Genomic DNA, 21,096 nt, shown 5'->3' with positions numbered 1-21,096 from the left:
ACACCATAAAACTGTAAGAAACCAAAAACACCTTATTAGTCGAATAATTTCAGTTTTAAAAACCCTAAAAAGTATTTTTTTAATGAATTTGTTGCTCGTAATAAAGTTTTTTTTTTTTTTTTTTACGGCAACGGAGTTCATGTGACGTAATCGTTTTCAAAACAATTAAGATGGCGGCGCACGCGAGATGGCCTCTGTATAAATTGCTGCGAACGGCGAGAAATGCAACTTTTAACTGGTTTGAGCTTCTTTGCTTGAGTTGTATCATTTCGTCAGAATTTATGCGGCTGCTGTGATGAATATGTCAAACGTGTTTACATCTTGCGGTATCACGCTTACTCATTATCAAGCTGTTGCTACAAGGCAACAGCTACCGTCTACGTTTATATTGTAGTCGATATCGATGACAACATTGTAAATTATTTTAGCTAGTAATTTGATACGCCGGTGTCTGCAACGAGTGTATCGCTCACATCGATCGGGATTTTACATTGCATACATAGTAATCTGTATTGCAGAGAAAACAAAACGAGTAATTGAGCCTATATTTTATCCATACTATTGAGTACTGTACACGTAACTTTTCTTGAAGGTTTCCAGAGAGGGCTGGAGTGTCATACCACAGCCAGTTTCAGAGAGTCCTTTGTGAACCCACAAACAGAAGCCCACACGTCCCAAGTGAGGAGTTATTGTTTTAATCCGTTGATCATTTTCCTTACCTCATCTTGCCCACCTTTTGGTTTTGTTTTCAGCACGACATGTTTCCATCCAGACTGAAGACACGCCAAATCCAAGAAGTTTGAAATTTATCCCAGATAAGCCGGTTTTAGGAAGGGGGACGATGGATTTTCCCTCTCAGCGCTCGACAGAGTGTTCGCCTCTAGCCAGGTTTGGAGAGAAATTGACTTCTGTTCTGTGTAGTTTCAGATTACACTTGCGTTGTTGTTCCTTTTTGTCTTTATTTTATTTAATCTTATGCTTGCCCATGGTCTTGTTGTTTTTATTGTTGAATTGATTATGTTTGATTGTTAAACAATGAAATGACTCTCTCGTGTCCTACAGAGACCTCTTTGAAATCGAAGGAGTGAAAAGTGTCTTCTTCGGCCCAGACTTTATCACCGTCACGAAAGTAAGCATCACATGAGCTTCTCGACAGCGCTAGTGACCGGACTTGTGGCTTTTCTGAGATATGGGCCGGTTTTTGCTTTGACTTGCACCTGCATGTAAAAAATTGCATATGAGAATTGCCTGGTGGCAGTGGACTTACCGTACACTGAGATATAAATAATGAATTACTTGTATCTTAAAGCATCACTGATTAAGGAACTTGAATAACACTGCAGTGTCCTCAACAGGTAGACGAGGATTTGGCGTGGACAGACATCAAGCACAATGCTATGGAGGCCATGGCGAAATTTTTTGAGAGTGGCGACCCAATCACAACAGGAATAGTGCATCCTGAAAGTAGTGAGTATTGTAACGCGTGCCGTGACATTAAGGAAATTTGGACCTGATTCAAACATTGAATTTTTTTGTATTACACCTAGGTGTTTCTGAAGATGATGATGAAGTGGTATTGATGATTAAGGAGCTGTTGGACACCAGAATAAGGTGAGAACTAGGTCTGTAGCTATCGAATATTTTAGTAGTCGATTAATCGATGGACTAACTAGTTCGAATAATCAAGTGATCGGATAAGGAACATGAAAAATTAAAATACCTGAGCTGAGCCTCAAACAGTATATATTTTTTTTTTTATATGAGGATCTATCTATAATAAAAGAACAATTGGCTAACTTACATAGAAAAAAGTCCGCTAGCTTAAATGTTATAAAATGCTAAAGTTTTTTTTACAATGCTCTTAACCAATGGTTCAGACACATATTCCCACAAAAAACGGCTAAATATACCTATAAACTAAATTATGAATGCATTAAAAACATTAGCTTAAACTAAAACTTGGCTTACGTTGGTCTTAACAGGGAGCAGTTGGATTCAGCCATGTGACAAAAGGCAGACCAGAGGGCAGTGTACCCACCCTAATCAACAAATCTAAATGCAAACACCTTCAAAATAAACCATTACAACACCACTTAAATTAAACGAATACTCGATGCAACAAAATTTAATCCGAATATTTTTTTTCTGATCGAATACTCGAGTTAATAGATTAATCGTTGCAGTACTAGTGAGAACGGATGATGAAAATTGCCATCACATATAACCAGAATAATATTTTTCTATTTGTTCTCTCATTCATGCAGACCAACAGTGCAGGAGGATGGCGGTGATGTGATCTTCAAAGGTTTTGTAGATGGCACGGTGCAGCTGAAACTGGTGGGTTCCTGCACAGGATGCCCCAGTTCCACGGTGACGTTGAAGAACGGCATTCAGAACATGATGCAGTTCTACATTCCAGAAGTAAAATCAGTGGAGCAGGTGATTCTTAACATTATTTGATTTGATAGCGGTGATCGGGTATGGCCTGACCATAGCAGGTGTGCATCAGAGGGGATAATTTTAACAAAAATGTCATTTCAACTGCAACAAAGTTGAATTTGGAGATTTCGATAATCCGTTACATCAATTTGTTTGAACGGCATTCCTTATTTTCAGTTTCACTGATCTTTCGTTCCCATGTACGTAGGTGGAAGATGAAGTGGACGAAGTCAACGCGAAAGTTTTCTCTGAGCTGGAACGCAAATTACAAGAATGATCAAAAGGTTTATTAATAACTGCTGGTTGAGCAGAGAAACAAAAGCGCTGTTGCTGTGCATATACCTGTGCCTGCTATTCACGTCAAGATAAACTTCACTTTTTTCACAGAAATGGTTTCACATAAGCAAATAAAGATTTGCAAATACACATTTTGCATAGTGTATCAACAAAACATGGTCACTTTTGTGAAATCAGGCTATGATGGCTGAAGATGTCGTATTTATTTTCGCTTTATGAATACTGTATATTTGAAAGGGTTTGTACATGTGTAATGAAGATGTGATTCCTGCTTTATAGAAGGAGTATTCAGACTGAAATTTACAATTAACTGTATTATAATTCTGTGTGTTCACATTAAAGTTCACAGTCAAGTACTGGACAATGACTCATTCATTAGGACTGAAAGAAAACGCAGTTCCTCCACCTTTCACACTACATACAGTTAACATTTTTACTTTTATAATTTTGAAAGCATAGTGAAGTATCAAGATTTAAAGTGGTTTATTTAAAAGTGCATTACAAAACAGTAGATTTAGGAATGATGTCATTGACGGCCATCTTACAACAGAAACTGGCTGTAAGGTGGGTGATTAACTTTTCATACATAAGAACAAATATTTTAAATCTATTCCAAATTATAATATTTTGCACAAAGAATTATGTCATTTTTCTTCTTTGAAGTGTATGAAAGGGGAAAATGCTTTGAAACTAGGATTGTGGTAGAGCTGGATTCGCCATTAGACCCTAAAATTCATTTGCTATTAATATATATATATATATTTTTTTTTTAATTAAAAAATATTTATTTTAATGTATTGTTTCTCGTTTTCTTTTTTTTAATTTTTTTTTTTTATTTAGTTATTTGTGATTGAAATTTCTGATGTTGGATTAATGATAATTCATTAGGCTTGTCTGTAATGTTTAAAGTTGTTTAACAATGTACCATGCCACTTATGTTGTAATGTTTGTGTGATTGTCTAATTAAAAAAAAAAAAAAAAAAAACTTTATTACTCCACTACTACCTCACTAAACTATTTTTACACACGTTTTAGTTTATAACAAAGCGCATTAACCTTAACTATTATTAATGGGCTACTATCCAGGCTGGATGATGATTTTTTTTTTCCCCTCTGTTAAATGTTTTGTTAAATTACTGAATCGCTGACGCGGACCGCCTTCTGTCCTTAAGATGGCCGACAAATAACGACGTCCGTCCCCTTTGGTTCACATCACGCCAAAGATATCTAGCTCTGAGCTCTGTGCAAAACATTCTTTAAAAAAAAAAAAAATCAGTCTCGCGCACGCGCAGTGGTGTCCACGCTTACGACCGGGTGCAGTGGACAGCGGTAAGTAAAGCATTGATAATACTCCTCAATAACATAATGCAATGAAAAAATGAACAAACGAAACCTCGCTCTTTACTTAACTTGCCTAGTTGTTGAAGCGACTTGTTTTTCAATTAGTCTCATTGCTGTAACATCTTGGCTTGTGCTGGTACTGCTCGTGTCAGCAAATGGTTCGCCGAGGCCTCCATAATAAATCTTGCACGAGGCGGTATGGCAGCTAGGCCAAAATGGCTAATGCTAGTTGTTCTTACGCCAGCCTTGTAGCGTTTATCGACATCATTTACCTTCGAACTAACACTGGAGTTGGAGCAAGGTGCGCTTTGTTACCGACGCCATGATGATACGACCACACGAATGCATTTCTGCAGTGACAGTATGTAATTCACAGTATTGTAGCACTCTGCGTTTGGCTAATGCCATTTAACACTGGCTAAGTGTAGCCTGATAGCTTTGGGGATTTACAGTGTGACCAGATGCTCTTAAAATGCAGTAGTTAAAATAGCTGCACAACAACGCGTGTACTTATTTAAGTCAATAAACTAGAGAAAAAAATGGTACCCACTTTGTAGTTGTTTTGCGTGAGCAAAGCATGTAATAATGAAGCGTTTCAAAGCTTGGCTGTATTGATTCGCGTTCTGTTCTCTTACGTATTCTGTCAAATTAAAAGACAGTTTGTGGCTTTGCGATTGCGAAGTTCTCAATGCTCACGTTGTAGCTTCTAGTTGTTTTCTTCTTGCTCACAAGTGCACAGATCACTTATGTCATGCAAAGTGTGCTTGAATGCTTCTGTAAATAAGCAGTTACTAAGGATATACTCAATGAAATGTCATGAGTAGTTCAGTGATTGTTTTCATTCATTGCATGTTTTTTTAAGGTGTGAGCAGCAAGCCAAGAGTGGAGACAAGGTTTCGTCCAAGGGAGTCATGGCCCAGTTTGGGGGACAGAAAAATCCGCCCTGGGCGACTCAGTTTGCCGCTACCGCCGTGTCCCAGCCAGGCCATACAGGCCACACAGCCCAGTCTCTTGACATCAACTTGCACTGTGAGTTTTGTTAACTTTAACTCAGTTAATGCCAGTCTTTGGAAAAGACGACTGCTAAAGTCCGGGCTGTTTTAGAAAATTTTGTCTGAACTTTCAAGGCCATTGTGGTCCGTGATTCTATGAACATAAACCAGAGTTACCGTTTGTAAGAAATACTCTTTTTACACAATTAAAGTCTTCTTTTTTCTGTTCATCAGTAGTCAGGAATTGAACATTTTCAGAATTTTTAAATAGCTATTACAAAATAGTAGCGCTGTGTGATACTATTTTTTTGCATGCTACATGGTTTCCCCTAACATTTTTTGAAGTTGTGGTGGTGGGCTGCATCGGATTCGGACACAACTTCGCCACGTCGTGCCAGGGCGAAAGTGCGTCATATAATGACAAATCTGAATTTTTTTCTTTTTTTCACGTTTTTTTTTCCCCAAAGAGAACCATAACTAAGGTATTTTTGAAATATTTCATTAGCCGTGCTAATGTCGTAGCGCTCAGCTACGGTAAAATGCGTCGCTCATTACAGCTACGTTACCCTATGTAATAATACAACTTTTTTTCTCGTAGCAATAGTACAACTTACATCTCGTAGTCAAGGTGTCAGCAATCCAAAATGTTAAAAGAGCCATATTTGACCAAGCCTTGTATTAGCAGCTTTATGTATCGATATTCGCTATATTAGCCTACTATCAAAATGACTATGTTGGCAACAAATACATAATTAGCCTTCATGATTAAATGTGTATTTTCCTAGCAGTGGATCCTATAGAGAATGACGCACAATGTGACTATTCTGTCGTACAATACCACCTCATGTTAACTTCATTATAATATTAATCAATTGAAAGAATGTTTGCGTCATGTATGTCCTTCTACAGAAACCATATTAAAACAAATATATATTTCTCCCTCCCATCTTTTTCCACTTTCAAAAATCTTTGAAAAAGCTCCAGGGAGCCACTAGGGCAGCGCTAAAAAGCCGCACGCAGCTCTAGAGTCACAGGTTGCAGGCCCCTGTCGTAGTCCATCTTTTTCCTTTTATTTGGCCCTAATACGTACTACATTACCACAACAATAATAGTCCTTCTGTTAACGGACCCATTTCAAGGAGTAGGGGGAAATTCTATTAGCCGTGTAAAGTTTTACTAGTTTAGGTGAAAAGGTGAATAGTTTTTTTGTTGTTGTTCGTGAACTACATTTCCACACAAATGCACGTTGAGTGTCCCAGAGCTCACAAAACTTGAAAAAAAGCGAATTTATCAAGGTTTTTTCAACCGTGATTGCGTATATCCGTACGCCGAAACGGCCTGATATCACAAATATACAGTGGGGAGAACAAGTATTTGATATCAAAGTGTATCAAATGCTTGTTCTCCCCACTGTAAGTACGCCTGCCCCTCTGCTATTGGATGCGTTGTTGACCTTAGCGTGGCGGCGCTCTGAAAAGAGAGCAAGGCTCTATTTTGGGCCCCGCCTTTCGGCGCAAATTCATTCAAACTTGGCCTTCTGTCCAAGATGGCCGTCCACCACTCACTTTCGTCGAAAAGTCCGATCCAAACTTCTGTAATGCCCCAGATATGGGGAAGAAGGAGAGGAATCTGTATTGGCTTACCCACTTTATTGTGGCAACAATACTAAAGAAAAATAAATAAATAACAGCTGGCTGCCCCGACATGCGACCACTATCTCGCCCGTTCGCCGATGCTTCCTACTTACGTCCCTCCTACGTATCAGCTCCCCAGTCCGAATGTCTCTTAAGGGGGCCGCGCATTGTTCCAAACATTAAAATACAAAATGAATAGGTTGCCGCTGAACCCTACACACTATGCTGCCGCTGGTTTGAAACGACCTTAATAATATATATATTTTTTTAAATCATCTCATTTGCAAGGCATGGCGGCTTATATTTTGGTGTGGCGGTGTGCCACAATCCTGTATATGTAGGGGAAAACCCCTTACTGTTTATTGTCATCCTTATCATGTATCCAAGATCTCAATTATACTTTGCCTTATTTATGACCTTTCTGCTAACTACTACAGCGCATACGCTGAGATTACCGTTCATATACAATTATCCATTGTATACAACCCCTAGCAAAAAGTATGGAATCACCAGTCTCGGACGAGCACTCACTCAGACATTTTATTATGTAGAACAAACTCCGGTAAAAAGCTTGAAAAAAATAGTTTAAAGTGCAACTCTTTAGCATTCAGAAACACTAAAAGAAATGAATAAAAACATTGTGGTGGTCAGTAAATGTTACTTTCATAGAGCAAGTGCAGGGAAATGAATATAGAATCACTCCATTCTGAGGAAAAATATATGGAATCATCAAACAAAGAAATAACAATCAAAACACATCTCTAGTATTTAGTAGCACCACCACTGGCTTTTATGACAGCTTGCAGTCTTTGAGGCATGGACTTGATGAGTGACAAACTGTATTCTTCATCAATTTGGTACCAACTCTCTTTGATTGCAGTTGCCAGATCATCCTTGCAGGTCGGACCCTTGCTGTGGACAATTTTTTTCAATTTCCACCACAGGTTTTCAATAGGGTTGAGATCTGGGCTATTTGCAGGCCATGACATTGACTGGTTTAGTCTTTCTCCAAGGAATGCTTTAACAGTTTTAGCTCCGTAGCATGATGCATTGTCATCTTGGAAAATGACTTCATTATCCCCAAACATATTTTCAATTGAAGGGATAAGAAAGCTGTCTAAAATTTCAATGGAAACTTGTAAAAAAAAAATTTGAAGATTTAACCACAGCCATCTATCTCCCTAGTACCTTTGCCTGACATGCAATCCCAAATCATCAAAAGACTGAGGGAGTTTTGATGTTTTCTTCAGGCAGGCATCTTTGTAAATCTTACTGGAACGGCACTAAACAAAAGTTCCAGCATCATCACCTTATCCAATGCAGATTCTTGACTAATCACTGAAAATAACCTTCATCCAGTCATTCACAGCCCATGATTGCCTCTCCTTAGCCCATTGCAGTCTTGTCAATGATGGTTTCCTTTTACCTTTCCTGTATGGAAAATCCCATTTCCTTTTGGCGATTTTGCACAGTTCTGTCGCATACCTTGACTCCAGCTTCCTCCCATTTCTTCATTTGTCTTGTTGTACATCTTCTGTTTTCAAGATATGTGGCCTTTAGTTGTTTGTCATGACATTTGGAAGTCTTTCTCGGTCTACCAGTATGCTTAAAGAGCATACGACACGAGAAAAAAAAGTCTTAAATGGCATTATTATGTGAATTAGAATCATATTTTGAGACGATTCGACTATATACAACAATTTAGCAAAGCACAGATGACGAGAAATTAGTCTTTTAATCTGCCGGTTAGCCACGCCTACCATTATAGGGCTTTAGCATCCCCAACAGGTGGATGACGTCAGCGGTAGACTGGGCTCATCGGTTTTACTATTCAGCCCATTGAGGGGGAATTATTCAGAACGAGGAAAACGCGACGAAGAGAGCCGCAAAATGTCATTGTTTCAGTCTCTCTACTCCAATATTTTTACAGGATATTCTTTTTATCCAAGTATTTTTCCCCAATAGCTATATAAATGGCTTGAGAAGGACCAGTCAGCCCGTCAAGGGGGAACTATTCACAACGAGGAAAACGCGACGAAGAGAGCGGCAAAATGTCAGTGTTTCTGTCTCTTTACTTCAATATTTTTACAGGATATTCTTTTTATCCAAGTATTTTCCCCAATTGCTAAATAAATGGCATGGCCATGACAAATAACAATCTTGTGCTGAACGAAATATGAAACAATAAAAATGCATTTATTCAGGACGACATGGCAAAATTACTCCATAATGGTCAAAACTGTCGACTTCACCTTTACTGTCGCACCTCCCAAACGATATTTTATGACACCTAAATCGGACATATATCATTTCCCTTCCCCGGCTTCAGAGAATGTAAACAAACCAGAAGGAGTGACAGCTAGCCGACATGCTAACCCGAACCGAGTGATTTTTCAAAGTCTTCGAAGCGGAAAATCACACATAACTAGCCTGGATTATTTGACATAATGACCCGGTTGTCGATTGTCTTTGCGGATCGGCAAACCACCCGGCGGAGAGCAATTTACAGTTCGTTCCCCGGAGGAGGGTGGCTGGAGTTGTTGTGCAGCTAACGTTCTGCTAATGAGCATAAGGAGAGCTTTTTACATGCCTATCAATGATCAAACGTAAGTATTCCTTTATTTAAAGGAAGTTTGTAGTGTTTACTTTGTAATCGCTGTATTCGTATTTGACATAATACAAAACAAGATGTTTACTCACTTCCTCGTAAGTCCAATGGTCCCACAGTAGTAGGGCTTGCCCAATATCCACGGTGAATGGGAACCTTTTGAAACTCCAAAAAGGCGCATACGCCTCTCCCTCATACAGAATGATTTTTCTGCAGCCGTTTGGCTGGCATGATGCGAAAAATAAACGCATTAAACCGCAAAATCAGCTGAATCCTTCGTCCTCATACACAACAGTACACTGTAGCGTGAAGAGGACGTCTTCTACCGTACACGTCACAGCGCCCTCCTCCTCAATGCAAGACCGAAGCCGGAAGTCACTCATTTTCATGGCGCGGGATTAAAAAAACTAAATAAAAATAGTGATCGCTTCCACACACATCCAAGCGGTCCATATCATTCAGGGGCATAAAATACCGCGTGTATTATGAAATAAACATGCTTTTTCGTGTCACAGGCACTTTAACAACCTTGTCATGTTGTTTGTACTTGGTCCACATTTTTGATCCAGCTGACTGTGAACAGCCCACATCTTTGGCAACCATATTGAAGCGTTTCCTTCTTCAAAAAATTTGATAATCTTCTCCTTGGTTTCAAGAGACATGTCTCTTGTTGGAGCCATGATTCTTGTGAATCCACTTGGTCAAGCAGCCCACCAAGGTGTGATAACTGCACTGTTTTTAACTGCTGACTAACGAGCAGATCTAATCTGAGGCAGGGGCCCAATCAAGGAAAGTCAATTGAATGGGTGTGTCTATTTTCTACTCAAAATGGAGCTATTCCATATTTTTTTCTTCAGATTGGAGTGAATTTATATTTCCCTGCACTTGCTCTGTAAAATTAACATTTACTGACCACCACAATGTTTTTTTATTCATTTCTTTTAGTGTTTTTGAATGCTAAAGAGTTGCACTTCTGATTAATTATTTTTTCAAGCTTTTTATCTGAGTTTGTTCTACATAATAAAATGTCTGAGTGAGTGGTAGTCCGAGACTGGTGATTCCATATATTTTGCTAAGGGTTGCAGTTGAGTGTAAAATGCCTGACCATGTCTATAAAAATTTTTCACTTCTTTATTACTCCATCCAATATTTTTTTTCATGTTCCACAGCCCTTGGCGTTCAGCAGCCTTCCCTCCTGGGAGCCTCCCCTGCCGTCTACTCCCAGCAGTCGGCATTGGCCGCTGCCTCTCTCGGCAACCAATCCGCAGCCAACTATCAATTGTCTCAGCAGACCGCTGCCTTGCAGCAGCAGGCAGCAGCGGCTGCTGCCGCCGCTGCACTGCAGCAGGTCAGTCACGTCGCGGGAAGGGTGTAGTAACCGTGTGTGTCACAAGTGTTTTATTAGCTGCGTGTGTGTTTGTAGTCGCAGATCAATTCAGCCCTCCAGCAGTATCAGCAGCAACAGCAGCAGCAGCAGCCTCCCCCACAACAACCGCCACAACAGCAGTTGTACAGCGTGCCTCATCAGGTGAAACGGTGTCTTTGTGTTACACTCAACACACTGACCGGACTTTAACAAGTACATACAAGTAGTGAACTGAGCAATTTAGTTTTTTATTTAACCTGGATTATAATACCCATCCCTCGTTTATGGTGGTTTTAAAAATACTTTTTTGGTTCTTATTCTAGCTTCCACAGCCTCAACCGGCACTGCTGTCACAGGTAACATGCAATCATCTGCAACATGATAAGAATACTCTCATGTAACTCACTGGTTTCTATTGATGGCAATAGGTGACGAATTGGTGGTAATCTGGACTAAAATACTTTAATACCGTAATACCAGGGTTTAAAATTTCCCCGTCCTGGTGACAGAATCAGTCCTGAAGATTTCGTAGGGGCTGTTTATGAGATTAATGCAGTAGTGTTGAAGCTAGGCTGGGGGATTTACGCACTTTTTGGCATATTAGCGCAAAATAGGAAGATCAACACGCTAAACCTCCCACACTAAATCCTTGATTGGCGCAAATTTGACAAATGAGTGCGCCAAATCGCAAGTTTAATTTATTAAACTCGCAGTCGTACAGAAGTCTGCGTACATTTCAAGCAGGAAAAGTACAAAATTGAGCCCCGGGCCCTGCGGATGCCTCGCGCCTACATGTGTACTCAAAAAATAAAACAAAATAAAAATACCATGTTTGGCAGTTCTGCTACTGCCATGCACTTTTACCTACAGTAATTTAAGATTTGAAATGGACCATATGAGCAATAGACAGACTAATACTTCATCAGATGTTTCTGTTAAAATGAGCACGAATTGTACACATTCACACTGAAGATATTTGAGAACTGTGAAATGGCATATCACCCCATTAATGTGTGTGTGCTGGGTGCACAATGTTGTTGATATTTCTCTAATAATGCCATTGTCTAGGACCTGTGCAAGGGCTAGACCGTTGCAAGCTTGAAGGCCCCTTTCTGACTGTTTTATCCCACGTATTAAATTTTCAGTTGTTTTTTTGCTTGTTAAGCCGAACCTGATAATCTTGAAATGCCTCTCACAAACAGCAATTTGCACAGTCAATGTTTGAAGCAACAGACTCAAAATTACGTACGTACAATGTCTATTCATAAAAAGAATTGAAATAAACATACAAAAATACTAAGAAAATCACCCAACACTGCAAGAAATGTATTTAAAGTATGGCTCATCTTTGTGGCGGTATAGAAGATTAAAAATTAGAGGTGCACGATAATTATCGGTCTGATAATTATCGGTCCAATAATAGGAATTCAGTGTTTCCCACCAATGAAAGAGACTGTGGCGGCCCGCCACAGTCTCGTTTGGGCCCGCCACAGTCTCGTTTGCGCCCCCCCCCCACCCCGCCGAGAAAAAAAAAAAAGATACTAATCAGATGCGTCAGTCAGCCGATTACACAGCTGTAGCCCACTCCACTCTACTACCCGCGCGAGTGAGAGCAGCATTTTAGAGTAGTATTTTATTTATTTATTTATTCATTTAAGAGACGCAAGGGGAACGAGTAGGAAGAATAGGAGAACGAGCGAGATAGCGAGAGAGAGCGGTCGCATGTCGTAGCAGCCCGCTGTTATTTTGTTATTGTTTTTCTTTATTATTGTTACCACAATCAAGTGGGTAAGCAAATACAGACTTCTCTCCTTCTTCCCCATATCCGGGGCATTACAATAGTTTGGATCGGACTTTTCGGCGAAAGTGAGCGGTGGACGGCCGTCTTGGACGGAAAGCAAACTTTGATTGAACTTGCGCAGAGAGGCGGGGCCCAAAATAAAGCCTTGCTCTATTTTCAGAGCGTTGGTCACAGTAAAGTATTTATTAGTTCAAGCAGAGTAAAATGATACATATTCACGGTACAAGAACGTCGTTTCCGTGTCCATCGATTGGTAAGAAAAGGCTGTTTGTACGAGTGACGTGTGGGCGCTCCCGTCGGGGGGACATTTCGCGTGGAGTGGCTATTTTTCGGCACAACACCGACGCGCCAACTTCAGACAATTACGGCTGACGAAAGTTGGATAAATGCGCCCCCCCGCCCCCCCAATTTCGCGAGCTCTGGGACACTCGAAAAATGACTCTCATACCTCTCCTTGCTAAGTTAATGGTACCTCGATGTGCGTTTGTGTGGAAATTTAGTTCACGAACAACGGGGAAAAAACTATTCACCTTCTCACCGAATCAAGAAAAACTTTACACCATTAGAATTCCCCCAGTCCTGTAAATGGGTCAGTTGACAGAAGGACTGTTATTGTTGTGGTAATGTAGTACTTATGAGGGTCAAATAAAAAGGAAAAAGGAGGGCTACGACGGCGGTCTGAAACCCGCGGCTCTTGGGCCGCATGCGGCTCTTTAGTGCTGCTGCGGAGCTTTATTTTTTATGGAAAAAGATGGGGGAGGGAAATATATTTTTTGTTTTAATAGGATTTCTAGGAGGACAAACATGATACAAACATTCTTTCAATTCATTAATATTGTAATGAAGTTAAACTTGTGGTGTCATCGTACAACGGAGTAGTCACGTGGTGCGCTATAGGATCCACTGCAGGGAAAATAAACATTTAATCATGAAGGCTAATTATGTATTTCTAGCCAACTTATTCATTTTTATAGTAGGCTAATATAGCTAGTATTGATAATTATAAGGCTTGTACAAGGCTTTTAATTTTTTGCTGCTCCAGACATACTGTATCAGTTTTTTTTGGGGGGGGGGGGTCAAATATGGCTCTTTCAACAGTTTGGGTTGCCAACCCTGAGTCACTACGAGATGTAAGTCGTACTATTGCTACGAGAAAAAAAGTCGCATTATTACATAGGGTAACGTAGCTGTAATCAGCAACGCATTTTACATACATGTACCGTAGCTGAGAGCTATAACATTAGCCTAGCTAATGAAATATTTCAAATATATCTTTGTTATGGTTCTTCTTGGGGGAAAAAATAATGAAAAAAAAAAAAAAATTCGCCGTGGCACGACATGGTGTGGCTGTCCGACTCCGATGCAGCCCACCACCACAGTTTCAAAAAATCCTATGGTCAGAGACCCTCCCACCACAGTCTCCTAAAATCCTGTGGGAAACACTGGAATTATGACGTCATCCCAATAAATCCAATAACATGATATATTATCGGGCCTATTAATATTTTTGGCACAATGTCGGATTGGAATTTGAGCGTTTGTTTCCACTCCTGTTTTGCCAGTATGCAAAGTTTTGTTACTGTTCTAGAGGCGTTATTTTTCCATCACTGAGTGATGAACCTTACTATGGCAATTAGCAAATGTTTGCATTTTACAGTGTTATGTTTACAAGTTATTGAGAGGCCTTTTAGTTATTGATAGGCTTGCTGTCCTATAATTGCCAGGTTAAGAAAGTTGTTTCATGGACAAAAATGACAAAAGTCTCCTCTCCTTTTGCACCAAATGTTTTCTGCTGACAAAGCACAATACTTGTGGGGTTTATGTTCGTTTTAGTTCTGTGCTTATTGTTCAGGGGAACACATCGTCAATGATATTGACTGATTGATTGTGATTGAATCAAATTATGTGATTGAATCAAATTATATTTATTTGGAGAAAAAAAAAAAACTTTTTAGAAGTCGGAACTAAGCCTGTCGCAATATGCAATAATTCCATTTATCAAGCGATAAATTAAAATGAAGGCGGTCATTTTTCCGCTGCGATTTATCGCCTCGCGTGCACGTGCATGCGCGCGTGCGGCTGACGTGCTGTTAACAGTTCGTTACCAACTGCGCAAAATGCATCTTCCTTCCAGGTCTGGCAAAAACTAGCGCCGGAGCCAATTGTTCCCATTATATCCTATTGTTCAACGTATGCCGACCGCGTCAGTGCTCCGGAGTGACTGTGGACCATCTACGGCGCGCCGGTGTTGTTGATGTGTGGGCGTTCCCGTCAGGAGTGACATTTCACGCGGGCCGGCTATTTTTCAGCACAACGCCGGATATTTACAACGAAGTCCGCCAAAACATTGTTACCAACTTGGCTGCTACGAACAACCTCGCTTTGACACAGAACAGCTGAATGAAATTAAGAGCGCTGTGCTTCAAACTCGTCCTGTTTATGAAAATCTGGTGTTGTGTAGTAATGAGCAGACGTGACTTCAGCGGTGCTTGCTAACTTTTTTAATGCGCCCACACACTAGATATCATGAAATGGCAAACTAGATGTGCTACGTTCGATGCCATTGGCTACGTGAGCCCAGAGTGATTATGGGACACGTAGTCCATATACTATATAGATCAGGGGTTTTCAACCCAGTCCTCAAGGCACACTGTGGGTCCTGGTTTTTGTTCCAGCCGATCCAGCAGAGACAGTTGAACCAATGAGGCTTCTGCTAAAACAAGCCACACCTGACTGCAATCAACTGATTGCACTTGTAAAACACCAGATTGGGGAAAAAGTGTTGTCATCTTGTTTGGTAAGAATGAAATCCTGCACCCACAGTGTGCCTTAGTGGAATAGGTTGGGAACCCCTGATATAGATCAGTGGTCTCAAACCGGTCCTCAAAGGGCCGCAGGGGGTACTGGATTTCATTCCAACCAAACGAGACAAATACCTTTTCACCAATCTGGTTTCTTACAAGTGTAATCAGTTGATTGCAATCAGGTGCTGCTTATGTTAGTAGAAACCTCATTGGTTGAACTGTTTGTGCTGGATCTGTTGGAACAAAAACCAGGACCCACTGCGGCCCTTTGTGGAGTCGGTTTGAGACCGCTGATATAGATGAATTCTAAACTATCATGACTGAATGGAAGTTAAGAAGGCCAAATCAATCCATACCAGTGACTATAGATAATGTTGCAAATATTGTTAATTCAGTACGTGACACAGATGGATTCGGACCACAAATAGGATGTCTTGCTCATGTAGTAAACCTAGCTGCAAAGAGAGCTGTAGCAGTCAACAGTGTGCCCTGCCTCACTTTACAAACAGTAAAGATAGTTCTCAGCACTTTTATACAAACTTTTTTCAGATCAGTAAGAAGTAAGCACATAAATATTATGCACTAAAATGCATGTTTATATGATGCCAATTTAATTTTTGCTCGTTAGCAAAAAAAAAAACCAACCCGAAACAATTTTTTTTTTTTTTTTTTTTTTTTTTTTTTAACAGAGCATTAAATGTATTGAATCGGATCGAAAATCGTGTCCCTCGTATCAAAAGTCGTACCGAACTGTGACTTAACTATCGTTGCATCCCTATGGAACACCGCTGCAGAGGCTATGACGGGAAAAGTTTTAATTTGCCTAAATGCTTAAGTTATTAATTGCAATTTTTTTTTTTTAACACATTTTATTTATTCTGTGTTTTTGTGCGGTATCAATATTGTTGTTTTTTACTTGAGGCATGGTCTATTGTTTTTAGTGATTTCTTTAAAAGTATTTTTGAATTTAGTCAATATTAATCGCGTTTAAATGGGTGTACTTGATCAATTAATATATAATGTATTCTCACTGTGTTATTGTAAATTAGTTTTTTAAAAATTGGGGGGGCGCAATAATATCGCATATCGCAATAATTTATGAGAATAATTATCGCACACTAAAATTTGTTATCGCGACAGGTCTAGTCAGAACTGTTCTTGTCTTTGTTTTGTTCATTATAATGTTCATGTTATCATGAAAATTCATTCTGGTTTGGTCAGAGGCAAATCTATGTTGGATCAATCACTAGTATTTTTGACCTACAGGTGTTCACAAACTCAGGTGAATATAGATTGAAAAATTCTATATAATCAGTTATCGTATCGGTATCGGCCTTGAGGAGCAGGAAGTTATAGATATCGGTATCGGTTTTTAAAAAATGGATATCGTGCACCCCTATTAAAAATAGAAAAGAAACTGCCCCTTCAGGGATAAGACACCCCAGTTTTATTTGTATGCCCACTCAGAGGTAGTGGCACTTCGCGTAGAACTGACAGTAACATCGAGTGGTAGAAGTCCCAATGGCGCGTTGTTGCACTCACTTGTTTTTGGCAGCGTACAAAGAGCATATCCCTCCCTGTGAATCTTTTTCACTTTCTTCTCTGAATGTTTTCATTTGTGTGCATATTCATTGTTATGAGAGTTAAATACCGCCGTTAATTTTAATTGGTGCATAAAGAGTGACTTTCATTATTTTAGTATTCAGATAACTCGTTATGAACAAAGTGGATTTTGTATTTTAATACACAGTAAGTCATTTTCTTTGTGTGTGTGTAGTTTTCCAGTTGAAATTAACTGGTGTGCAATAGATGTCTTAAACTATTGAAACTTAAACTATTGAAATTATTGTCTTTGATGCACTGTTTTCTATCTGCCAAACTTAAGTCAAGCTGCATTTCCACAACGTTTGATCAAGTAAATACATCACGGCTGATCAAAATTACAAAATCGCCCACGCCTAAATCCGATCCATTTTCACTGGGAGGGGTTGGCAGTGAGCCCTCCCAGTCAAAATGTTTTCTTTCGCCATCAATGGCAGCCAATGAATTAATTGTGCCTGTCGTGGCAAATGTATAAACAATTCTGATTTTCGCCCCTCAGCCGCCAGTGGCGTTGCCCACGAGCCTGAGCCTGTCCAATCCCCAGCAGACGGCACAGATCACCGTGTCCTACCCGACGCCGCGCTCAAGTCACCAACAGCAGCAGCAGCCACAGAAGCAGCGCGTATTCACTGGAGTGGTCAACAAGCTGCATGACACTTTTGGCTTTGTGGATGAAGACGTTTTCTTTCAGTTAAGGTGAAGTGCAGACTTGTTTTCTGATTTTTATTCCGGACAAACGTGAGTGACTGTTTTCTTGTGTTGTTCACTAGTGCTGTCAAAGGGAAGACGCCGCAAGTGGGTGACAGGGTGCTGGTGGAGGCTGTGTACAACGCCAATCTACCCTTCAAGTGGAACGCGCAGCGCATACAGACTTTACCTCAGCTCGCAAACCAGTCTGTAAGAGCATTTTACCCCAGATTAGATTTGGTTCCTTCCATTCAATTTCTGCTGCCGAATGACTGAGTTCTCAATCCCTCCCCAGCATCAGCAGCAGTCTCAGCCTTTACCTCAAGCTTCCCCGCAGCTGGGCGGTCTTTACAATGAGCCAGGAATTCAGCTGCGCTACTCTGACATGCACCCCGGAGCTGATGGGAGACAAAATGTAACTACTTAGACCTAATAGCAGACACTTTCTCTTCCTTGAGATGCTTTTCCTTTAAAGATTTTCTTTTCCAAAAATCTGCTTTGGCAGTTTAACCCTTAATTTATTCTGTAGCATCTTGTCATGAACTCTTGACATTGCATGTTTTGGATCAGGCGGTGTCGTATTATTAGACGTCAAACACTTTTGACAGGATAGAGACTGTCGGCGAATGATCACCGCCAGCCTCCCAGTTCTTTATTTAAACTATTAAAAATAGTCACTTGCCCATATATAGGTTGAAAGGATTGCACTAAGACATTAATTTTATAGTTGAATTATTTGCTATAGGGATGTCCCGATCACATGTTTTTGTACCCGAGTCAGAGTCACCTGATTTTGAGAATCTGCAGATGGTCCTGATCCGATAGTCTTTTTTTTTTTTTTTTTTTTTTTTAATATACAGTATATAATAATCAAAAGTTCCAAACATATTACTGTCCCACTGTGCCGATTACATAATGTAAATTATTTTTAAACAAGAATAACGTAGAATAATGCTTGTCTTTCTTAAATGCTTCATTGATTGTGTCCACTCAAATCCACTCACGCTGCTGAGAATAGCCTCTCACTTAGACAATTCAAGTTTAACGTTAACACATTTGTGCCTTTGATCGTAGAGCCACCTGCTCGATTTCAGATAAGCCAAACCAAAAAGTTAACTCCCGCCACCTAAAAAAAGATTATAAAAAAAAAGAGAATGACACATGTACTTTTAGTTTTTATTTAAGAGAGTGAAATTAGGTTCAGTTAGGGCAACCATGATTGTTTTGATAGCTGATTAATCACAAATTACATTTTCATTAAGAGTTGATTACTTGGCTCAATATGATTCAAGGTATTTGCTGTTATATTACTGTGGGCTGAACATTTTAGCTGGAAATGTACAGTGGTACCAAAGTGTATGCCCAGAGAACTGTTGTACTATGAAAAGCATGTAACAATCAATGTTTTCCAAAGTAAAAGCAGATGTTGACTAAGATAGACTGCTTTCATTGAATACTACAGAAATCCAATAAACCTTCTCGTTAAAGGCTTATAGAGGAGGTTTTGGATGATTATAAAATAGTCGTGGCAGCCCTACTTTTGGCAATGCTGAAGTCGTTATTTTTACTCACTTACTAACATTATTCGTCCCCTCCCTCCGATTTTTCTTCCACCTAGAACCATCCTCCACCACCCAACATGATGAAGGCTCCCCCCATACTTCAGTCGCTTCCCCCTCCAACCACGTTCAGTGTTCCGCCCCCGACTCCTCCACCTTCCTTGCTGCAGGCCCAGCTGTCAGCCGCCTCGCTAGGTCCCCTCCTCCAGAACCCTCCTCAGCCTCTGCTGCCACAGCCACCTCCCAAAGGTACAACCCGGTTCTCCACAGTCGATCACCATTTGTGTGTAAGCGTTTAAAGCAATATGACATTGTTTTGTAGATGTGTTTCCAGGCGGTCTCCTTCAGCCCCCAGTGAGACTCATGCCACAACCGCAGCCAGTGAGACGGATTGAGCCTCCTCCGCGCTTTCCTCCTCGCAACGATCGCCCCCCTGAGCTCATCCTGCGCAGTAAAGAGGATCGCAGGTCATTAAAGATAATCAAACTGCAAACCTTTCATTATATCATCACACATTAGGGCTGGTCAATTTGATTGCTATTGTTGATAGCGAAAAAATGGTTTTGGTAAACATCAATGGCAGTGAAACATGATCACAAATTTGTCAAACTTGTTTCACTCTGAATCTGGGCTTCTCGTTTATTTAGCCGAGACAGAGAACGGGAGCGCAGGCGTTCGAGAGAGCGCTCGCCTGTGCGGAAACGCTCCCGAGAGCGCTCCCCAAGACGAGAGCGCTCGCCGCGACGGCCACGCCGAGTAGTCCCGCGCTACACCGTACAATTTTCAAAGTTCAGTTTGGACACGTGAGTGAAACTCTCGCACTGGATCACGACAGAACATTGAGCGTCATCCTAAGTTTTGACCATTTTTCCTTTTGTAGTCCAAGCTGTGATATGATGGAGCTAAGACGGCGCTATCAGAGTCTGTATATTCCCAGCGACTTTTTTGGTGCCTCCTTCACATGGGTGGACGGATTTCCTCTGACGCGACCCTTTCAGTTCAGCAACGCGTGCAACTTCCACATTTTGCACAAGGAGGTGGATCCTTTGGTCAAAAATACCGCCGTGCTGGATCCACCTGATGCAAACCACACGTACAGCGCTAAGGTAAGGTAGCTTCAACCTCTCCCTGATGACAACCTGACACTCTTAGGCTCAAATTGGATGCATGCTTTTTTTACCCCTCCAAGGTGATGTTACTGGCAAATCCCAGTTTAGAGGAGTTGTATCACAAATCATGTGCCCTCGCAGAAGATTCACAGGAGGTCAGAGACTCCTTCCAGCATCCCGCAAGACTCATCAAGGTATGCATTTCAGAGGGGCAAATGCTCTGCTGAGATCACTCTACCTTGGAACTCAGTTGTTTTGCAATAGGGTGAAATGATAACTCAAGTAAATTACATGAGAAAAAAAAAAACATTGCATAAATCGTTAGACTACCCCAACGCTGCACAGTGGTCATTTTTACACACTGAACAATATTGCTATAGACTGCATTGTCTACTGCAAAGGAGTCCGTGCAGCACATCTGAAACCACCAGAAAAATGTATCAAGGGCTACATTGACATGCAGCCAATAACTTTCATAATCATGTTTTTAGCACTGACATGCTTATGCAAGGTGATATAAATGCGTTTAAAAACATATATATTTAACCTGATGACTACCCCTGCAGGTGCAAGGTGACGTAAATGCGTTCAAAAACATACGGTACATTTAACCCGATAACTACCTCTGCACTGAAATAAAAATCTTAAAATAAAATAACAATAAAACTTAATTTTAAGTCCTCCAATTTCACTTGCATTTGCAAGTTTTAATGGGAAAACTTGAAAATACAAGTAATTCGGCAAAAACTCAGTTTTAAGTAAGGAAAACTTTGCCTGGTACACCAGACTCAACGCTGTTCCAGCTATTGAGTCTGGCCACCATTCCCACGGATACAATTTCCAGGGCGGAGCAAGCC

General features: G+C 40.5%; 2 protein-coding genes across 6 annotated transcripts in view; both read left to right on the top strand.

Annotated features, from left to right (window-relative positions):
- The first annotated feature begins 150 nt into the window (after positions 1–150).
- Positions 151–3,401, top strand: zgc:110319 (uncharacterized protein LOC796111 homolog). Its single transcript, XM_057848645.1, has 8 exons — positions 151–238; positions 593–678; positions 753–888; positions 1,063–1,129; positions 1,356–1,467; positions 1,548–1,611; positions 2,265–2,439; positions 2,648–3,401. Exons 1-8 carry the CDS (start codon positions 171–173, stop codon positions 2,714–2,716), a joined length of 777 nt encoding a protein of 258 aa, XP_057704628.1. The 5' UTR covers positions 151–170; the 3' UTR covers positions 2,717–3,401.
- A 612-nt stretch (positions 3,402–4,013) lies between these two features.
- Positions 4,014–21,096, top strand: part of ccar1 (cell division cycle and apoptosis regulator 1) — a 30,412-nt gene continuing 13,329 nt past the window's right edge. The window contains exons 1-13 of one of the 5 annotated variants that reach the window (XM_057848882.1): positions 4,014–4,065; positions 4,940–5,106; positions 10,481–10,659; positions 10,735–10,839; positions 11,001–11,033; positions 17,384–17,580; positions 17,655–17,781; positions 17,867–17,986; positions 19,190–19,379; positions 19,465–19,597; positions 19,778–19,933; positions 20,011–20,236; positions 20,320–20,433. In XM_057848882.1, coding sequence (XP_057704865.1) covers positions 4,989–5,106; positions 10,481–10,659; positions 10,735–10,839; positions 11,001–11,033; positions 17,384–17,580; positions 17,655–17,781; positions 17,867–17,986; positions 19,190–19,379; positions 19,465–19,597; positions 19,778–19,933; positions 20,011–20,236; positions 20,320–20,433 — 1,698 coding nt within the window. In that variant the 5' untranslated portion in view covers positions 4,014–4,065; positions 4,940–4,988. Of the gene's footprint in view, positions 4,066–4,158; positions 4,439–4,939; positions 5,107–10,480; positions 10,660–10,734; positions 10,840–11,000; positions 11,034–17,383; positions 17,581–17,654; positions 17,782–17,866; positions 17,987–19,189; positions 19,380–19,452; positions 19,598–19,777; positions 19,934–20,010; positions 20,237–20,319; positions 20,434–21,096 lie in introns of those variants that run through there. The other 4 variants (XM_057848879.1, XM_057848880.1, XM_057848881.1 and 1 more) reach the window with 4 other exon arrangements.

Source organism: Corythoichthys intestinalis, chromosome 10, assembly GCF_030265065.1.
Source record: "Corythoichthys intestinalis isolate RoL2023-P3 chromosome 10, ASM3026506v1, whole genome shotgun sequence".
Classification (NCBI taxonomy): Eukaryota; Metazoa; Chordata; class Actinopteri; order Syngnathiformes; family Syngnathidae; genus Corythoichthys; species Corythoichthys intestinalis.
Note: the sequence above shows the minus strand (reverse complement) of the source record. Positions and strands in the feature narration are given on the sequence as shown.